The sequence below is a fragment of the Dreissena polymorpha genome, chromosome 6 (assembly GCF_020536995.1).
Source record: "Dreissena polymorpha isolate Duluth1 chromosome 6, UMN_Dpol_1.0, whole genome shotgun sequence".
Taxonomy (NCBI): Eukaryota; Metazoa; Mollusca; class Bivalvia; order Myida; family Dreissenidae; genus Dreissena; species Dreissena polymorpha.
The window spans coordinates 17542273-17556787 of record NC_068360.1 but is presented as its reverse complement, the minus strand read 5'-3'; the positions used below and the strand labels follow the sequence as shown (position 1 = coordinate 17556787).

Here is a 14515-nt window from a genome sequence, read left to right as displayed (position 1 = left end):
TGAGACACCGCATCATGCGGAGTCTCATCTGGGTCTATGCTGTTTGCCAAGGCCTTTTTTCTAGACGCTAGGCATAAATGGGTTAAATAGAAAACATAACACACAGTCATGCAAAATTGACTTATATGACTCTCAGTTAATCACATGTTTAATCTGCATCAAGACAGGGAATGATCCTCATTTTGTAAAACTTGGGCTAAATGCATGTGCATACATTGTTGTCCCAGATTAGCCTGTGCAGTCCCCACACTTTCCGCTTAAAGGAATGTTTGCATTATAAGAAGTTTCTTCAATAAAAAAATCAAATCTAGACATAAAGTGTCCCTGATTAGTCTGTGTGGACTGCACAGGCTAATTTGGGATGACACTTTACTCACATGCATTAAGCCCTGTTTTCCCAAAATGAATCTCAACTGATGCCAAATGTCATATTGAAGGCTACAAAATTGTTGCTGAGAAATTATCTTCAAAAGCGTATCATTAAGCTGTCATTAGACAGTCAGGTACAACCCATTAGGTACTCATATGAAAGTGGTACAAAATGCTTTTTTGTGGAACTTTGAAGTGTAAAAATTGCATACAATCAAGCTGTACAAAGTTTAAGTGATACAGATTTTTTAGAAAGGTACTGCGGAAGCACTTATTTTTGCAGAGCTCTTATTTCATCTTTGCGCCTTTTATGCCAAAAACCACAACCAACATCATTATTATCAACATCTTTGTCATCATCAGTAAGCAGTTTGGTTCATCTGTTGTTGGTTTATAAACTTAAAGGTGGTGGTCATTCCACCTACTCATAACCCTAATTTGGGTACTTGCTAGGCAATGATATGCTTTTAAATTGAGCCGCGTTCTGAGAAAACTGGGCTTAATGCATGTGCGTAAAGTGTCGTCCCAGATTAGCCTGTGCAGTCCCCACAGGCTAATCAGGGACGACACTTTCCGCTTAAACTAGATTTTCGGTAAAAAGGGACTTCCTTTAAACGAAAAATAACATTAAAGCGGAAAGTGTCGTCCCTGATTAGCCTCTGCGGACTGCACAGGCTAATCTGGGACGACACTTTACGCACATGCATTTTGCCCAATTATTAAATGCCTTTTAAAACAGCATGAGTTGTCATGAACAAATATGTTGTTTAAACTTCATGAAACACTTTTTTGGTGCTAAAAAGTGCATTTAACAATTTTTATGCTTGAAATTGGTTGGTGCAAATCAAATATATGCTTAATGCCAATGCCTCCATAGTACGAGTGTATATACTGCACCAACTTGAGAGGCAAAATCAGAGACATCTCACTTGTATAGAAACTATTCATTGAGCTGCATCTTGAGAAAATGTGCCTTATGACGTAGCTGAACATCTTTTGTGTGACTCTGGACACATAAAAACAGTGTCTTGCAAATATGGGCCTTTGGACATATCCAAACAGTGTAGCTCTAGATAAACAGCTGCAAAATGAGTCATAATAACAGTTATTAAGACCACTATACCTTGCATACACAAGTGTAAAGTACTTAAAGAAGAGGGCCATGATGGCACTAAAGTGCTCACCTGTGTTCAAGGTACATACATCGTTGAAGGGGAAGGCCAATTTCAAAATCAGCCAGGATAACATTGAGACATTTGTTCTGGCTAAGTTTTAAGACAATTGGGTGATAAAAGCAGCCTATAGAGTTTCACAAGCTTTTTCTCCTATTTAACCTTATGACCTAGTTTTTTTATCCCAGGTGACCCCAATTTCAAATTCTGCCAAAATATTCTGACCAAGGTTCATAAAGATTGGGCAATAAATGTGCCTCTACGGTGTTCACAAGTTTTTTCTTTATTTATTTTTCAATGTGGTTGACCCAACTGACCCAGTTTTAAACTGTGCCCTGTTATTTTTATTCTGACACAATTTCTTGAAGATTGGGGAATAAATGAGGCCTGCAGAGCATTCAAAAGATTTTTATTTAATCTATGTTTATCTGGAAGATATATCTTTTGACCTTAAGTGACCGAGTTTTTGACCCCAGTTTCAAAACTATGTTGACCTATCAAAAAGAACATACCGGTATGTCCTGACCAGGTTTTTTGAAGATTGGGCAATAGATGCAGCTTCTAGAGTGTTTGCAATCCAAATGTTTACACACAATGGAAACAAGGGACAAAATTGTCACAAAACCAGGTTTTCATTGTGAAAAAAAAATCTGATAAAGGGAGAAAACTCAAACTGAACTTTTGAAATGAACAAACAAAATTAACCCCCTTTGTAAGTGTTTTTTTTAAAAATCTATTTTTAGTCGTGGCGACCTTGACATAGGAGATATTGATGTGATTCTTTCGTGCGACACACCGTCCCATGATGGTGAACAAATGTGCCAAATGATTTTAAAATCTCACAATGAATGACATAGTTATGGCCAGGACAAGCTCATTTATGGCCATTTTTGACCTTTGAACTCAAAGTGTGACCTTGACCTTGGAGATATCGACGTAATTATTTCGCGCGACACACCGTCCAATGATGGTGAACAAAAGTGCCAAATGATTTTAAAATCTGACAATGAACGACATAGTTATGGCCCGGACAAGCTTGTTCCGCCAGCCAGCCTGCCAGCCAGCCAGCCAGCCCGCCCGCATTTGCCAATCTCATAACCAGTTTTTTCCTACGGAAAACCTGGTTAAAAAACCTGGTTAAAAACTGTGCTCAGGCGATCAACAAGAGCTGTCAGAAGACAGCGCGCTCGACTATTTGAGTGCTTGACAGTATAACGTAAGCCATCATGGGGAAATTGTTCATATTCAATAAGGTCAAGGTAATATTGTCATATTCTAAGTGGAAGAGGACCATAATTGAAACATATTGATCGCTTATGTTTTAAAGAAGTTGTACATTATAGACGAGTTCAAGTATATTTTCCACAATATATTGAACATTTGTCAAGACATAAAACAAACGTATAAGAGTTTATTTCAAGTTTGATAGCAATAGCTTGGGTGGGGTGGTTGGACAGTCCTTCAAAATAAAATAAATAAATATTTGTGTTTTTTTTTAACCATATTTATCAATAAAATCTGGATTCACCAAAACATGTCAATCAGGTCTGCAATCAAAACGAGAGCGCCGATGGCGTTAAAAGCATAGGTGCAAGATACAGGGAAGAATGGCGTCACGTGGTATAATGTAGTTCGATATCGCCATCCGCGAATTTCTCAAATCAATAATTTCAAACAATTACCGACTATTTAAATAGATAATCTTTCCATTTACATCAGTGTTTGAAACGCTTATGAAAAATAATTACCCAAGCCTTTCAAAATTTAAGCACGGACAGATCTGTATCTATTCTTTTCTCTATTCTTTTCACAAATGAAAATAGACGCTACCCTATTCGTCTGCGTCAAGAATTTATCGTAAAACTTGTGGTAAGCGTTAGATGCAGACGTGCACAACAGATTGAGTTCTGAATACAGATTTCTGAATGCAGATTTTTATAGAAACTCCTCACGGCAGTTACTTCCCTTGCTTCGCCCGGTCAGTAACTTCTAGTATAAGGGAGGCCACTGCGTAGGAGATTGAGATTTATAGTGCAGATAGAATTGTTTTACGAACGAAATTTGTTTTAGGTTATAAGAAGATTTTTTGACATAAAACGGTCTTAGAAAAATTCACTAAAAACGGTGTCAGCAATATTCTTGGAAGAAAACGTTAGAAAAACGTTTCCAAAAAAAAATTGTAAGAATGACCATATACTAAATCAAATAGATATTTCGTCTGATTTTTGATCAGGTAAGGCTTCATAAAGGGCAACCGATGGATGTGGATTTTCGAAATGTGGTATATACCATAAGCATAGGTGCGTAAACGCACCTATGCTAAAAATGATTAAATGTATCATGAAATGCATTCCATGTGTATCTTAGGTCAGCAGGGGACAAAAATTCCACTCGTCCGCTCGTATTGACGAGTGAAATCTTGATAGGACGAGTGAATTTCCCTAAAGCTCTCGTCCTACAGGACGAGTGAAAATAAGCTGATGTTCAAGATGAATTTTCAGACCAGTATGACTATTTTTCATTAAATAAAATCATTTTCTAAAAGCATATCTATTCCGAAAGTAGAATGCGAATGAACCGGAAATTGTTATTGTAAATTTCATACAGCAGGTGCGCGTTGTTATGCGAGACTTGTGTCCCAAGTAAATATTGGCTTTTTATTGTAAGCTTTGCGCGTACATGTTGACAGGGAACCATGCGACTGCAGTCACTGTTATTATTTAAGCGCGAAGTACGGTTTAAAACGAGTCTGAATTTCGTTTGAAAAATGTCTAACATACAAGCGTTGTTTAAAGGGGGCGAGGGCGATGTTCAAACGTCATATCAGCCCTTTGCAATCTTTATTTCACACATATTTGAAGGACGAGTGCGTGTGTTTGCAGGACGAGTGAACATTTTAATGCACTCGTCCTGCAGGACGAGTGCAGTTTAGGAATATTTTTGTCCCCTGGTCAGGTTCCTTCAAATATTTTATTGGCATGATATGATTCAATTGCTAATTCCAGTACAGAATGCACACTGAAAACTGATTATAAACAGTTACTATTTTAAAAGATGTCTTCAAAGCATCACAAAATGCATACATTTATCTCATCTAAAGATGCTATTTGTTCCTATACATTACTTCAACATGAGTTTGGAAAAAAATAAGATTTTGGAAAGATTTGCTTCTTTAATTATATAAAAAATGAATAATCAATTTTACTTAAATTTTGATAATGAGCTATACTTAACCAGGCACTTAATGTTAGCAATTATTGTAAATAAGATTACTTAATTTCTAAAACAACACAAACAGTCAAATATTTGAAAAAAAGGCACATTTCACAGATAAGTATCACCAGTGATTATTGAAGAGTATTGCAAGTTTTTCCAAACAATCAATAGTAAGATGTTTTGTGAAATAGTTATGCAGAGTCAACATTTTAGGTCTATTCCATTAACCCTTTGCATGCTGGGAAATTTGTCATCTGCTAAAATGTTGTCTGCTGAATTTCTAAAATTAGCATTTTCTTTGAATTTTTTCACAGAATACTATCAGAATAGCAAACAGTTTGGATCCTGATGAGACGCCACAGAACGTGGATCCAAACTGTTTGCAAAGTCCTTCAAAATTCGGTTTCCGCACTGAAAGAGTTACAGAATTCAATGTGTTGTATGCACTCAGACAGAGACTCTTGAGATAAATTGTAAGTTCAGAAAGGGGCATAACTTAAGCAAATTAAATGTTGGATTATGATATTTCACATGCACAACTCTGCCGCGTAAAGGACAAGGAATGAAAGTTTCAGCTTTAAATGATTGTTAAGGTAGGTAACTTAGTAGCACGAGTTAAAATGTGTCCAGATAAACAGCAAGATATTTATATGGGCGGTGATCTGTGAAAAGGGGGTTTAATGCATGTGTGTAAAGTGTCGTCCCAGATTAGCCTATGCAGTCCAAAGTGTTGTCCCTGATAAGCCTGTGTGGACTGCACAGGCTAATCTGGGACAACACTTTACACACATGCCCCCTTTTCACAGAGCATGGTCCATTTTGAATCCAGTATACCAGCACTACTATACTTCCTTGAAGAAGGATATAAATATAAGAGATTACCATTACACAAAGTGTTGCGTTTACCAGCACTACCATACTTCCTTGCAGGTGGTATAAATATAAGAGATTACCATTACACAAAGTGTTGCGTTTACCAGCACTTCTATACTTCCTTGAAGGGGGATATAAATATAAGTGATTACCATTACACAAAGTGTTGCGTTTACCAGCACTACCATACTTCCTTGCAGGTGGTATAAATATAAGGGATTACCATTACACAAAGTGTTGCGTTTACCAGCACTACTATACTTCCTTCAAGGGGGATATAAATATAAGGGATTACCATTAAACAAAGTGTTGCGTTTACCAGCACTACCATACTTATTTTTGTAGTGGATATAAATATAAGTGATTACCATAACACAAAGTGTTGCATTTACCAGCACTACCATACTTCCTTGCAGGTGGTATAAATATAAGAGATTACCATTACACAAAGTGTTGCGTTTACCAGCACTACTATACTTCCTTGAAGGGGGATATAAATATAAGTGATTACCATTACACAAAGTGTTGCGTTTACCAGCACTACCATACTTCCTTGCAGGTGGTATAAATATAAGTGATTACCATTACACAAAGTGTTGCATTTACCAGCACTACTATACTTCCTTCAAGGGGGATATAAATATAAGTGATTACCATTACACAAAGTGTTGCGTTTACCAGCACTACCATACTTCCTTGTAGTGGATATAAATATAAGTGATTACCATTACACAAAGTGTTGCGTTTACCAGCACTACCATACTTCCTTGTAGTGGATATAAATATAAGTGATTACCATTACACAAAGTGTTGCGTTTACCAGCACTACCATACTTCCTTGTAGTGGATATAAATATTAGTGATTACCATTAAACAAAGTGTTGCGTTTACCAGCACTACCATACTTCCTTGTAGTGGATATAAATATAAGTGATCACCATTACACAAAGTGTTGCGTTTACCAACACTACCATACTTCCTTGCAGGTGGTATAAATATAAGTGATTACCATTACACAAAGTGTTGCGTTTACCAGCACTACTATACTTCCTTCAAGGGGGATATAAATATAAGTGATTACCATTACACAAAGTGTTGCGTTTACCAGCACTACCATACTTCCTTGTAGTGGATATAAAAATAAGTGATTACCATTACACAAAGTGTTGCGTTTACCAGCACTACCATACTTCCTTGTAGTGGATATAAATATAAGTGATTACCATTACACAAAGTGTTGCGTTTACCAGCACTACCATACTTCCTTGCAGTGGATATAAATATAAGTGATTACTGTTACACAAAGTGTTGCGTTTACCAGCACTACCATACTTCCTTGTAGTGGATATAAATATAAGTGATTACTGTTACACTATTTCACAGATTGATGACAACTTGAAAATTATATCAGAATATGAATTTATACTTATGATTTACACATGTTTATAAATAAATTATCATACAAATCCTACTTAAAACCTATGTACAAGTGTTCCAACCCAATGGCATCCAAAGTGTTGCGTTTACATATATAGAGACACTTCCAAGAGTCCATTCTCTGGGTAGAATCAGTACTATGTGCCTTTGGAAAACTCTTGAAATAACTACCAATTGTGGGGATCAAACCCTGGAACCCCAGTGGTAAGGAATATATTCTCCTATTACGATGGAGTAAAATCATCATTATCAACTAAATTTACAGTGACCAGAGTCAAAATGTGAGCCTAATTGCATTGACCAAACAAGAAAAAAAGATTTGCAAATTTCTTAATGAAACACTTGTTGTTTAAGTTTTTACTGTTTGAAGCCTGGACCGTATTTAAATTTGCAATCATTTAAAAAACAAAAACAATTGCAAGAACCGAATACGACCATTATTGATTGTCCTACCGCTATAAAGTCTGAATGTAGAATGAATATTTTACAACCTTGTGAATGAAGTTAATGTCCCAATTTTACCGATTGTCAAACATTCGCAGAGATAACAATAAATCAAGCTAAGATTGTATATTGATTCTTGTAATTTTGTCTCCATACTAGATAAATATATAACATTTGTAAGAATGTACCGGTAAGTCTTTGAACACTTGAGAGAGAATAAAAAAAAAATAATATTGAAATAAATTCTTTGCTTCATTCATTCATTTCTTACCTAGAGGAGAAGTTACAAGGGTTGATAGCAACAATAAGAATTGCTCATAAACATGCAAAACTGTAATTAGTTTGGTCAAACCTATGTTAGATAGAATATTGTGATAGAATATTGTCACTGTCTGGTTACACTTAAATAATGATCATGCTGGCAATATTGTCACTGTCTGGTTACACTTAAATAATGATCATGCTGGCAATATTGTCACTGTCTGGTTACACTTAAATAATGATCATGCTGGCAATATTGTCACTGTCTGGTTACACTTAAATAATGATCATGCTGGCAATATTGTCACTGTCTGGTTACACTTAAATAATGATCATGCTGGCAATATTGTCACTGTCTGGTTACACTTAAATAATGATCATGCTGGCAGCAGAAACATGATTTTAATGATTATACAATTTGTGTATGTCTGTAATTATAACATTTTGACATTCAAGATGCTGCTGCTGATGATGATGGTGATGATGATGATGATGATGATGATGATGATGATGATGATGATGATAATAATAATGATGATGCTGAATGTGAAGAAGAATATATTGATGATGATGTTGATGATGATGGTAGTGTTGTTGTTGTCGTTGTTGATGATGATGATGATGATGTTGTTGTTGTTGATGATGATGATGATTATGTTGATGATGATGATGATGTTGTTATTGTTGATGATGATGATGTTGATGATGATGATAATTTGAAGAAAATGTTACCTCACAGACGTTGTCACACTTATTGTGCATAAGCTCTTGTTTGTTGCTGGCACATGGCTTCATACACTGAAAGCATGCAAGCAAACATTTTATTAACCTCATTGTTTTTGACAAATTTCTATAAAAGCACAACTAATAAACAATTATCATTGGAGACGTATTACTTGTGCAACAATGGCAGTTTTGGGTAATCTGGATGACATAGCCTTTTTTTCTACAAATCCTGTTATCTTATCGAATGACAAATGACCACTAGACCCCGTCACCAAAACTAACCTTTTGTTTTAAAACGAAATTGTTCTTCGATTGTGCGTAAATCTTTATTTACAAAGACTGCGTTCAGTTCAATGATGAAAAACAAAGGGCCAGTCTTTTCTTATCATGACTAGCATGCTAACTTGTTAAACCGTGATTCTGTGGGGATTATTGACAGGGGGTCTACCCCTGTGCAGGTGTCAGCACTTATCTCACGCTATCTACGGAAGGCCGCTTGAGTGTCAAAAGTATTTACTCTGCTCGCTTTAATCCCGAGTACACATCTGACCTTTGCATGACAAAAATAAGGAGTAAAAGGTATTGCCATTGCAGGCATTTTTGACACCTTTGTAAGGGCTTTTCTTTACAGTTTAACAATACACTCCATTAAATTTTTGTTAACTGTTGAGTGCTCACTTTTTTAACACTGCAGTTTCCTTAATCTATCAAACCTTATTTACAGTGACCTAAGTTTGGCTGTTAAACCCAAATGTAAAAGACTACATGATTTTGATCTGGCAACAATTATTTTATCCATGTTGTTGTCAATATCATAAAATCTGATGAGAAGAATGTTCACTCAACCCTTTACCTCTTACATACGTATGTTGATGCATGTTTGGTCCCTTAGAAAGTTAAATTTAATTCAAGGACCCCAATGGAAATAAGTACTTGTACTTTATTGGGTTATCCCAGGTCTGCAAGATCAATATATATTTGTACACTGTTATTTCTTTACCATATTTGTTTTATTATAGGTTCTTATCTGTATTATTGTTATTTTGTACCTTGATCTTGTACCTGAATAAATTTGATTGATTGGTTGATTGTTTCTTACTAGATTCAAGTTTTAATGGCTTCATTTCCAACACTACCATACTGATGAGCAGCAAACAGCATAAAACCAGAAAAAGACTGCGATTTACTCGCAGGCTGTTCTGGTTTTATGCTGTTTGCACATAGCCATTTTTATCTTGCTTCTAAGTGGGAAAAGGTTAATGACATAATTATATTTATCTGTACACTTGTTTACAAATAAAAAGATTTCTTCTTCAAAAGAAAAAGTGAAACTTATGAAGAAGATATTAACCCTTTGCATGCTGGGAAATTTGTCGTCTGCTAAAATGTCGTCTGCAGAATTTCTAAAATTAGCATATTCTTCGATTTTTTTTTCAAAGAATACTATCAGAATAGCAAACAGTTTGGATCCTGATGAGACGCCACGTTGTGTGGCGTCTCATCTGGATCCAAACTGTTTGCAAAGGCCTTTAAAATTCAGCTCCAGCGCTTTAAGGGTTAAACACACAATTATAAAAACTATTTATGTTATTTTTTCACAATTAAATCATACGTGCTATACATCATGATTTTGGCGGGACAGTCTTGCATTTGGGTTGTTTGTCCCACAATCCCGATTTAAGACAATTATGATTGTACAAACAATTATACAAAATTATGTTGGTTCTATAAGTTTATTCTTAAACTGGCTATGCAAGCTCTGTTTGGCTAAAACTTATAATTGCTTATCCCTTCCTAGGACCCTAAATGCCACAATCTAGCGTGTTGTTGTTTGCATTTTATATAAGCAATTTATCTACAAATTAGGGATTTTATCAGGCATTCAGGAATGTGATTTTATGGTAGGGTTGCTATTATTGCTATCAATAGATGTATTGTTATAAATTAAAAATAAAAGCCAACTGCATTAGTATTTTATGGCCCAATCAAGTCCAAATATACAAATATCGTATGTTACATATACCAACAAAGTTTTAAATATGCATGTATAATTTGTCAAAATGCGACATTTGTATTACGAATAAATCAATTGAAGAAAAATTTATTTTTGATGTTTATCTACTTTTGTTTTCATCTGTTTGTCAGAAAATAGTATACACGTGCTGCCCCTAGGTAAATTGAAATTTATTTGACGATAGGTCGAATAACAACAATGGTGCTTCATGCACTCACATCATGTTACATGATTTTACACACGCTCGATTGGAATACTCCTGTCCCGATTGGACATCAAAAAGATGTATCCCATGATTTCACTTTGTGTCACGCGCATTGCAGTGCACCAGAAAATGGAGAACTTTTGTGATCATTCAATTCCTATACACTTTTTTGTAAGAACAATACTGACTACTGACTAAAGTAAAGGAGAGATATAACATTGTAACTATACAATAGGCAATCCATGTGAAAGATGTCAGTCCTTGGACATGTCCGATAATATTTGCTGATACTGTAGGTCCTCATGTCCAATAAAAAACAATATGTAAAACTATGCGTTGATCAAAAATGACAATGAAACTGTGAATATGTAAACAATATGGATTTGTTCATATTTATTTTACTTAGATTGTTTAACCATTAAATAAAACAGCTTTTACCATCCAGTCGAACTTGCTATCTTTGCTGATGATGTTACAAACTCCTATTGCAAATCAGTCAAATATTGCCACTTATTGTATTCAGAATTGTTATACATTATGAACATCATAATGATAAAAATAATGTATAAAAGGTATTTTATATTGTTTTGAAAAAAGAACAAGGCCCAGTTAAATCTGATGAGGCCCGGTAAATTTTAAAAGTTAGCGCACATCATGTCCTGTAAGATTTGTTTGTCAGTCACGTGGGTTGGGTTTAGGTATCCCGACTGGAGAGTTCTGCTTTAAGGTCAATTTTTTTGGAATGTCAAGTTTTGGACTTGAAAAATTATGGCATGTAAGATTCAATACCAATTGAATATGTGACTGCTAAAGCATGGTTTCAAAATTTGGGAGGGAAATTTATACAGTACTTAAATGAAAATGTTAATTCTGAAATTAAATACTTTTTGCAAATGCCTGTTTCTCTAAACCTTACGATACCACTTACAATGGGCTAAAACATTCAAATGACAATTTATTTACTTTATGATCTGTCAGAATTTTCTCAATTAAATTGTGAAATCACAATATCGAATTATCAAAATGTGGTCTCCAATTCTGGTAGGCACACCCTTTTTAAATTCGAATCTCCATTAATAACAAATGCAACGGAATTATACACCCAACTGACACCTAATTTATTAAACATGGGTTTTCAAATAATCGATGTCTGTTTGTTTCTCTATTATCTGCAAATCATGATTAATTAAGACTGACCTAGATTTGGTGATAATAAAGATTGAATAAAGACCTTGGTAGTAAATATTTGCATTGACTGCCTTCCCAAATGTTTAAAATCCGATGTAATCTTTCAGTGTAAAGATGAATCAGTTTGTTTAACTGGTGTTCATTTATATTGTACACCTAAATGTTAAATGGACCATCTCATTTTTACAAATTTGGGTCAAAGTATTTAAGCAATTTCACGTTATTCTAAATGTGTATTCTTATTTAAATGAGAGAAAAAAAACACTGATATATTTGCACATCAAGCATCATGAAAACTTTTTTTTGAAGCAAAATGTAATTGATATAAATGGACATACATGTAAGACTATTAACCCTTTGCATGCTTGTAAAGTTTGTCGTCTGCTAAAATGTCGTCTGCTGAATTTCTTAAATTAGCATTTTCTTCGATTTTTTTTTCAAAGAATACTATCAGAATAGCAAACAGTTTGGATCCTGATGAGACGCCATGTTCTGTGGCGTCTCATCTGGATCCAAACTGTTTGTAAAGGCCTTCAAAATTCGGTTACAGCACTGAAAGAGTTAAACAAATAAACCCCGATTCTCTGCATGAAAGATCACCCTAAATGTCAAAAAAAAATTAAACTTTTTCAAAATTTAAGGTTAACGGATGCTCACATTTTTACATTTATTGGACATAATATATTCTATTGTCAAACAAATAATACAAAATCATTTACACATATATTCTAAATTTAATATTTTCCATTGAAATTCAAACATGTTTAAGATTGGAGACTGTGTACAGAAAAACTGGTACAGTGACTGGTAATCCTCTTTTAAATATTTTAACAACACTCAAAAGAAGCACATAAATACGCCATCCAACATTTAGGCCAAACACAAAAATGTTTGTTTTTGTGGCATGGCCAAAAATGTAGGATTGGCAGATGATAATTTATTGTCTTACATTATAGATCTAGAAAGTAAACAAGAGATGTGTTTGTCAGAAACACAATGCCCCCTAATGCGCCTCTTTTTTTTTGGTGAACTTTGACCTTGAAGGATGACCTTGACCTGTCACCACTCAAAATGTGCAGCTCCATGAGATACACATGCATGCCAAATATCAAGTTGCTACGTTTAATATTGCCAAAGTTATGAAGAAGGTTAAAGTTTTGGTTAAAGTTTTTGAATATTTTTTTTTACCTTTGACCTTGAAGGATGAACTTGACCTTGACCTTTCACCACTCAAAATGTGCAGCTCCATGTTATACACATGCATGCCAAATATCAAGTTGCTATGTTCAATATTGCAAAAGTTATGAAGAAGGTTAAAGTTTTGGTTAAAATTTTGGGACACACACACACACTGACACATACAATGACAGACAGGCCAAAAACAATATACCCCCGATCTTTCGATCCATGGGCATAAAAAAGCTTGCTTGTGTGAAATTTCTAGTCAAATTATTTTTATTCGCCATCACAAAAATAATTATGGGAAAATATTACACTGCCTGGATGGTCAGAAAAACAGACTGACCAACAGATATCACAGATGATTACAGTAAATCCCATCTACTATGAATTGTTTACAATAATACATTAGGCCTTGTTCTGGGAAAACTGGGCTTAATGCAAAAGACTCCCTTAAAACATAAAATTCCATACAAGTAGAAATTGTTGTCCCTGATCAGACAGACTGCACAGGCTTTTCTGGGATGACACTATGAAACTGCAATATGCTGAGTTTCCTAGAATGTGGTTCATTTAGGATTTTTATGACCCTGGATCGAAAGATCGGGGGTATATTGTTTTTGGCCTGTCTGTCTGTAATTCATTGTATTTGACTGTGTCCAAAAACTTTTACCTTGGTGAAAAATTGATATCTTTTGCAATATTGAAGAGAGCAACTTCATATTTGGCGTGGATGTGTATCTCATGGAGCTGCACATTTTGAGTGGTGAAAGGTCAAGGTCATCCTTTAAGGTCAAAGGTCAAATATATGGCTTCAAAGCAACATCAAAACCTTAATCTTGGTCATAACTTTTGCAATATTGAAGATAGCAACTTTATATTTAGCATGCATGTGTATCTCATGGAACTGCACATTTTGAATGGTGAAAGGTTAAGGTCAAGGTCATCCTTCAAGGTCATCCTTCAAGGTCAAAGGTCAAATTTATGGCTTCAAAGCGGCGCAATATGGGGCATTGTGTTTCTGACAAACACATCTCCCTGATAAATGATGGAGTTACAATCTGGAAGAGAGTGAACAAACACATACAGACAGATGGACATAGGTCTTCTTTGTAAGTACAAGTCAGTGCAATCCGGTGTGCTTTCATTCTAGTGGGGGCATAAACAGGAGCTTTCGAAGAACACTGCGCTCACAGGGCTTGACACTAACTTCTACAGATTGGTGTCCACAGGGAACCCTGCCTATAAAAATTAGAGCAAAATCCTGGGTAAAACTGGTGTCCCTCACCAAAATTTGGGGGTCTCGGGTTCCCGGGCCACTGTTAGTGTCGAGGCCTGGCTCAACTACCTTTCTACTTTGATAGTATAAGGTACATTTAACTTGAACTCTGTCAGTCCATGTAAAACAAGAGGGCAATATAACCCTTTAGA

The 14515-nt window shown here is 35.2% G+C and overlaps 1 protein-coding gene across 1 annotated transcript in view; it reads right to left on the bottom strand.

Annotated features, from left to right (window-relative positions):
- The window catches only part of LOC127835473 (anosmin-1-like), a 78504-nt gene that overhangs the window by 36832 nt on the left and 27157 nt on the right, over positions 1–14515 (bottom strand). The window contains exon 3 of the mRNA XM_052361920.1: positions 8505–8570. Coding sequence (XP_052217880.1) covers positions 8505–8570 — 66 coding nt within the window. The remainder of the gene's footprint in view (positions 1–8504; positions 8571–14515) is intronic.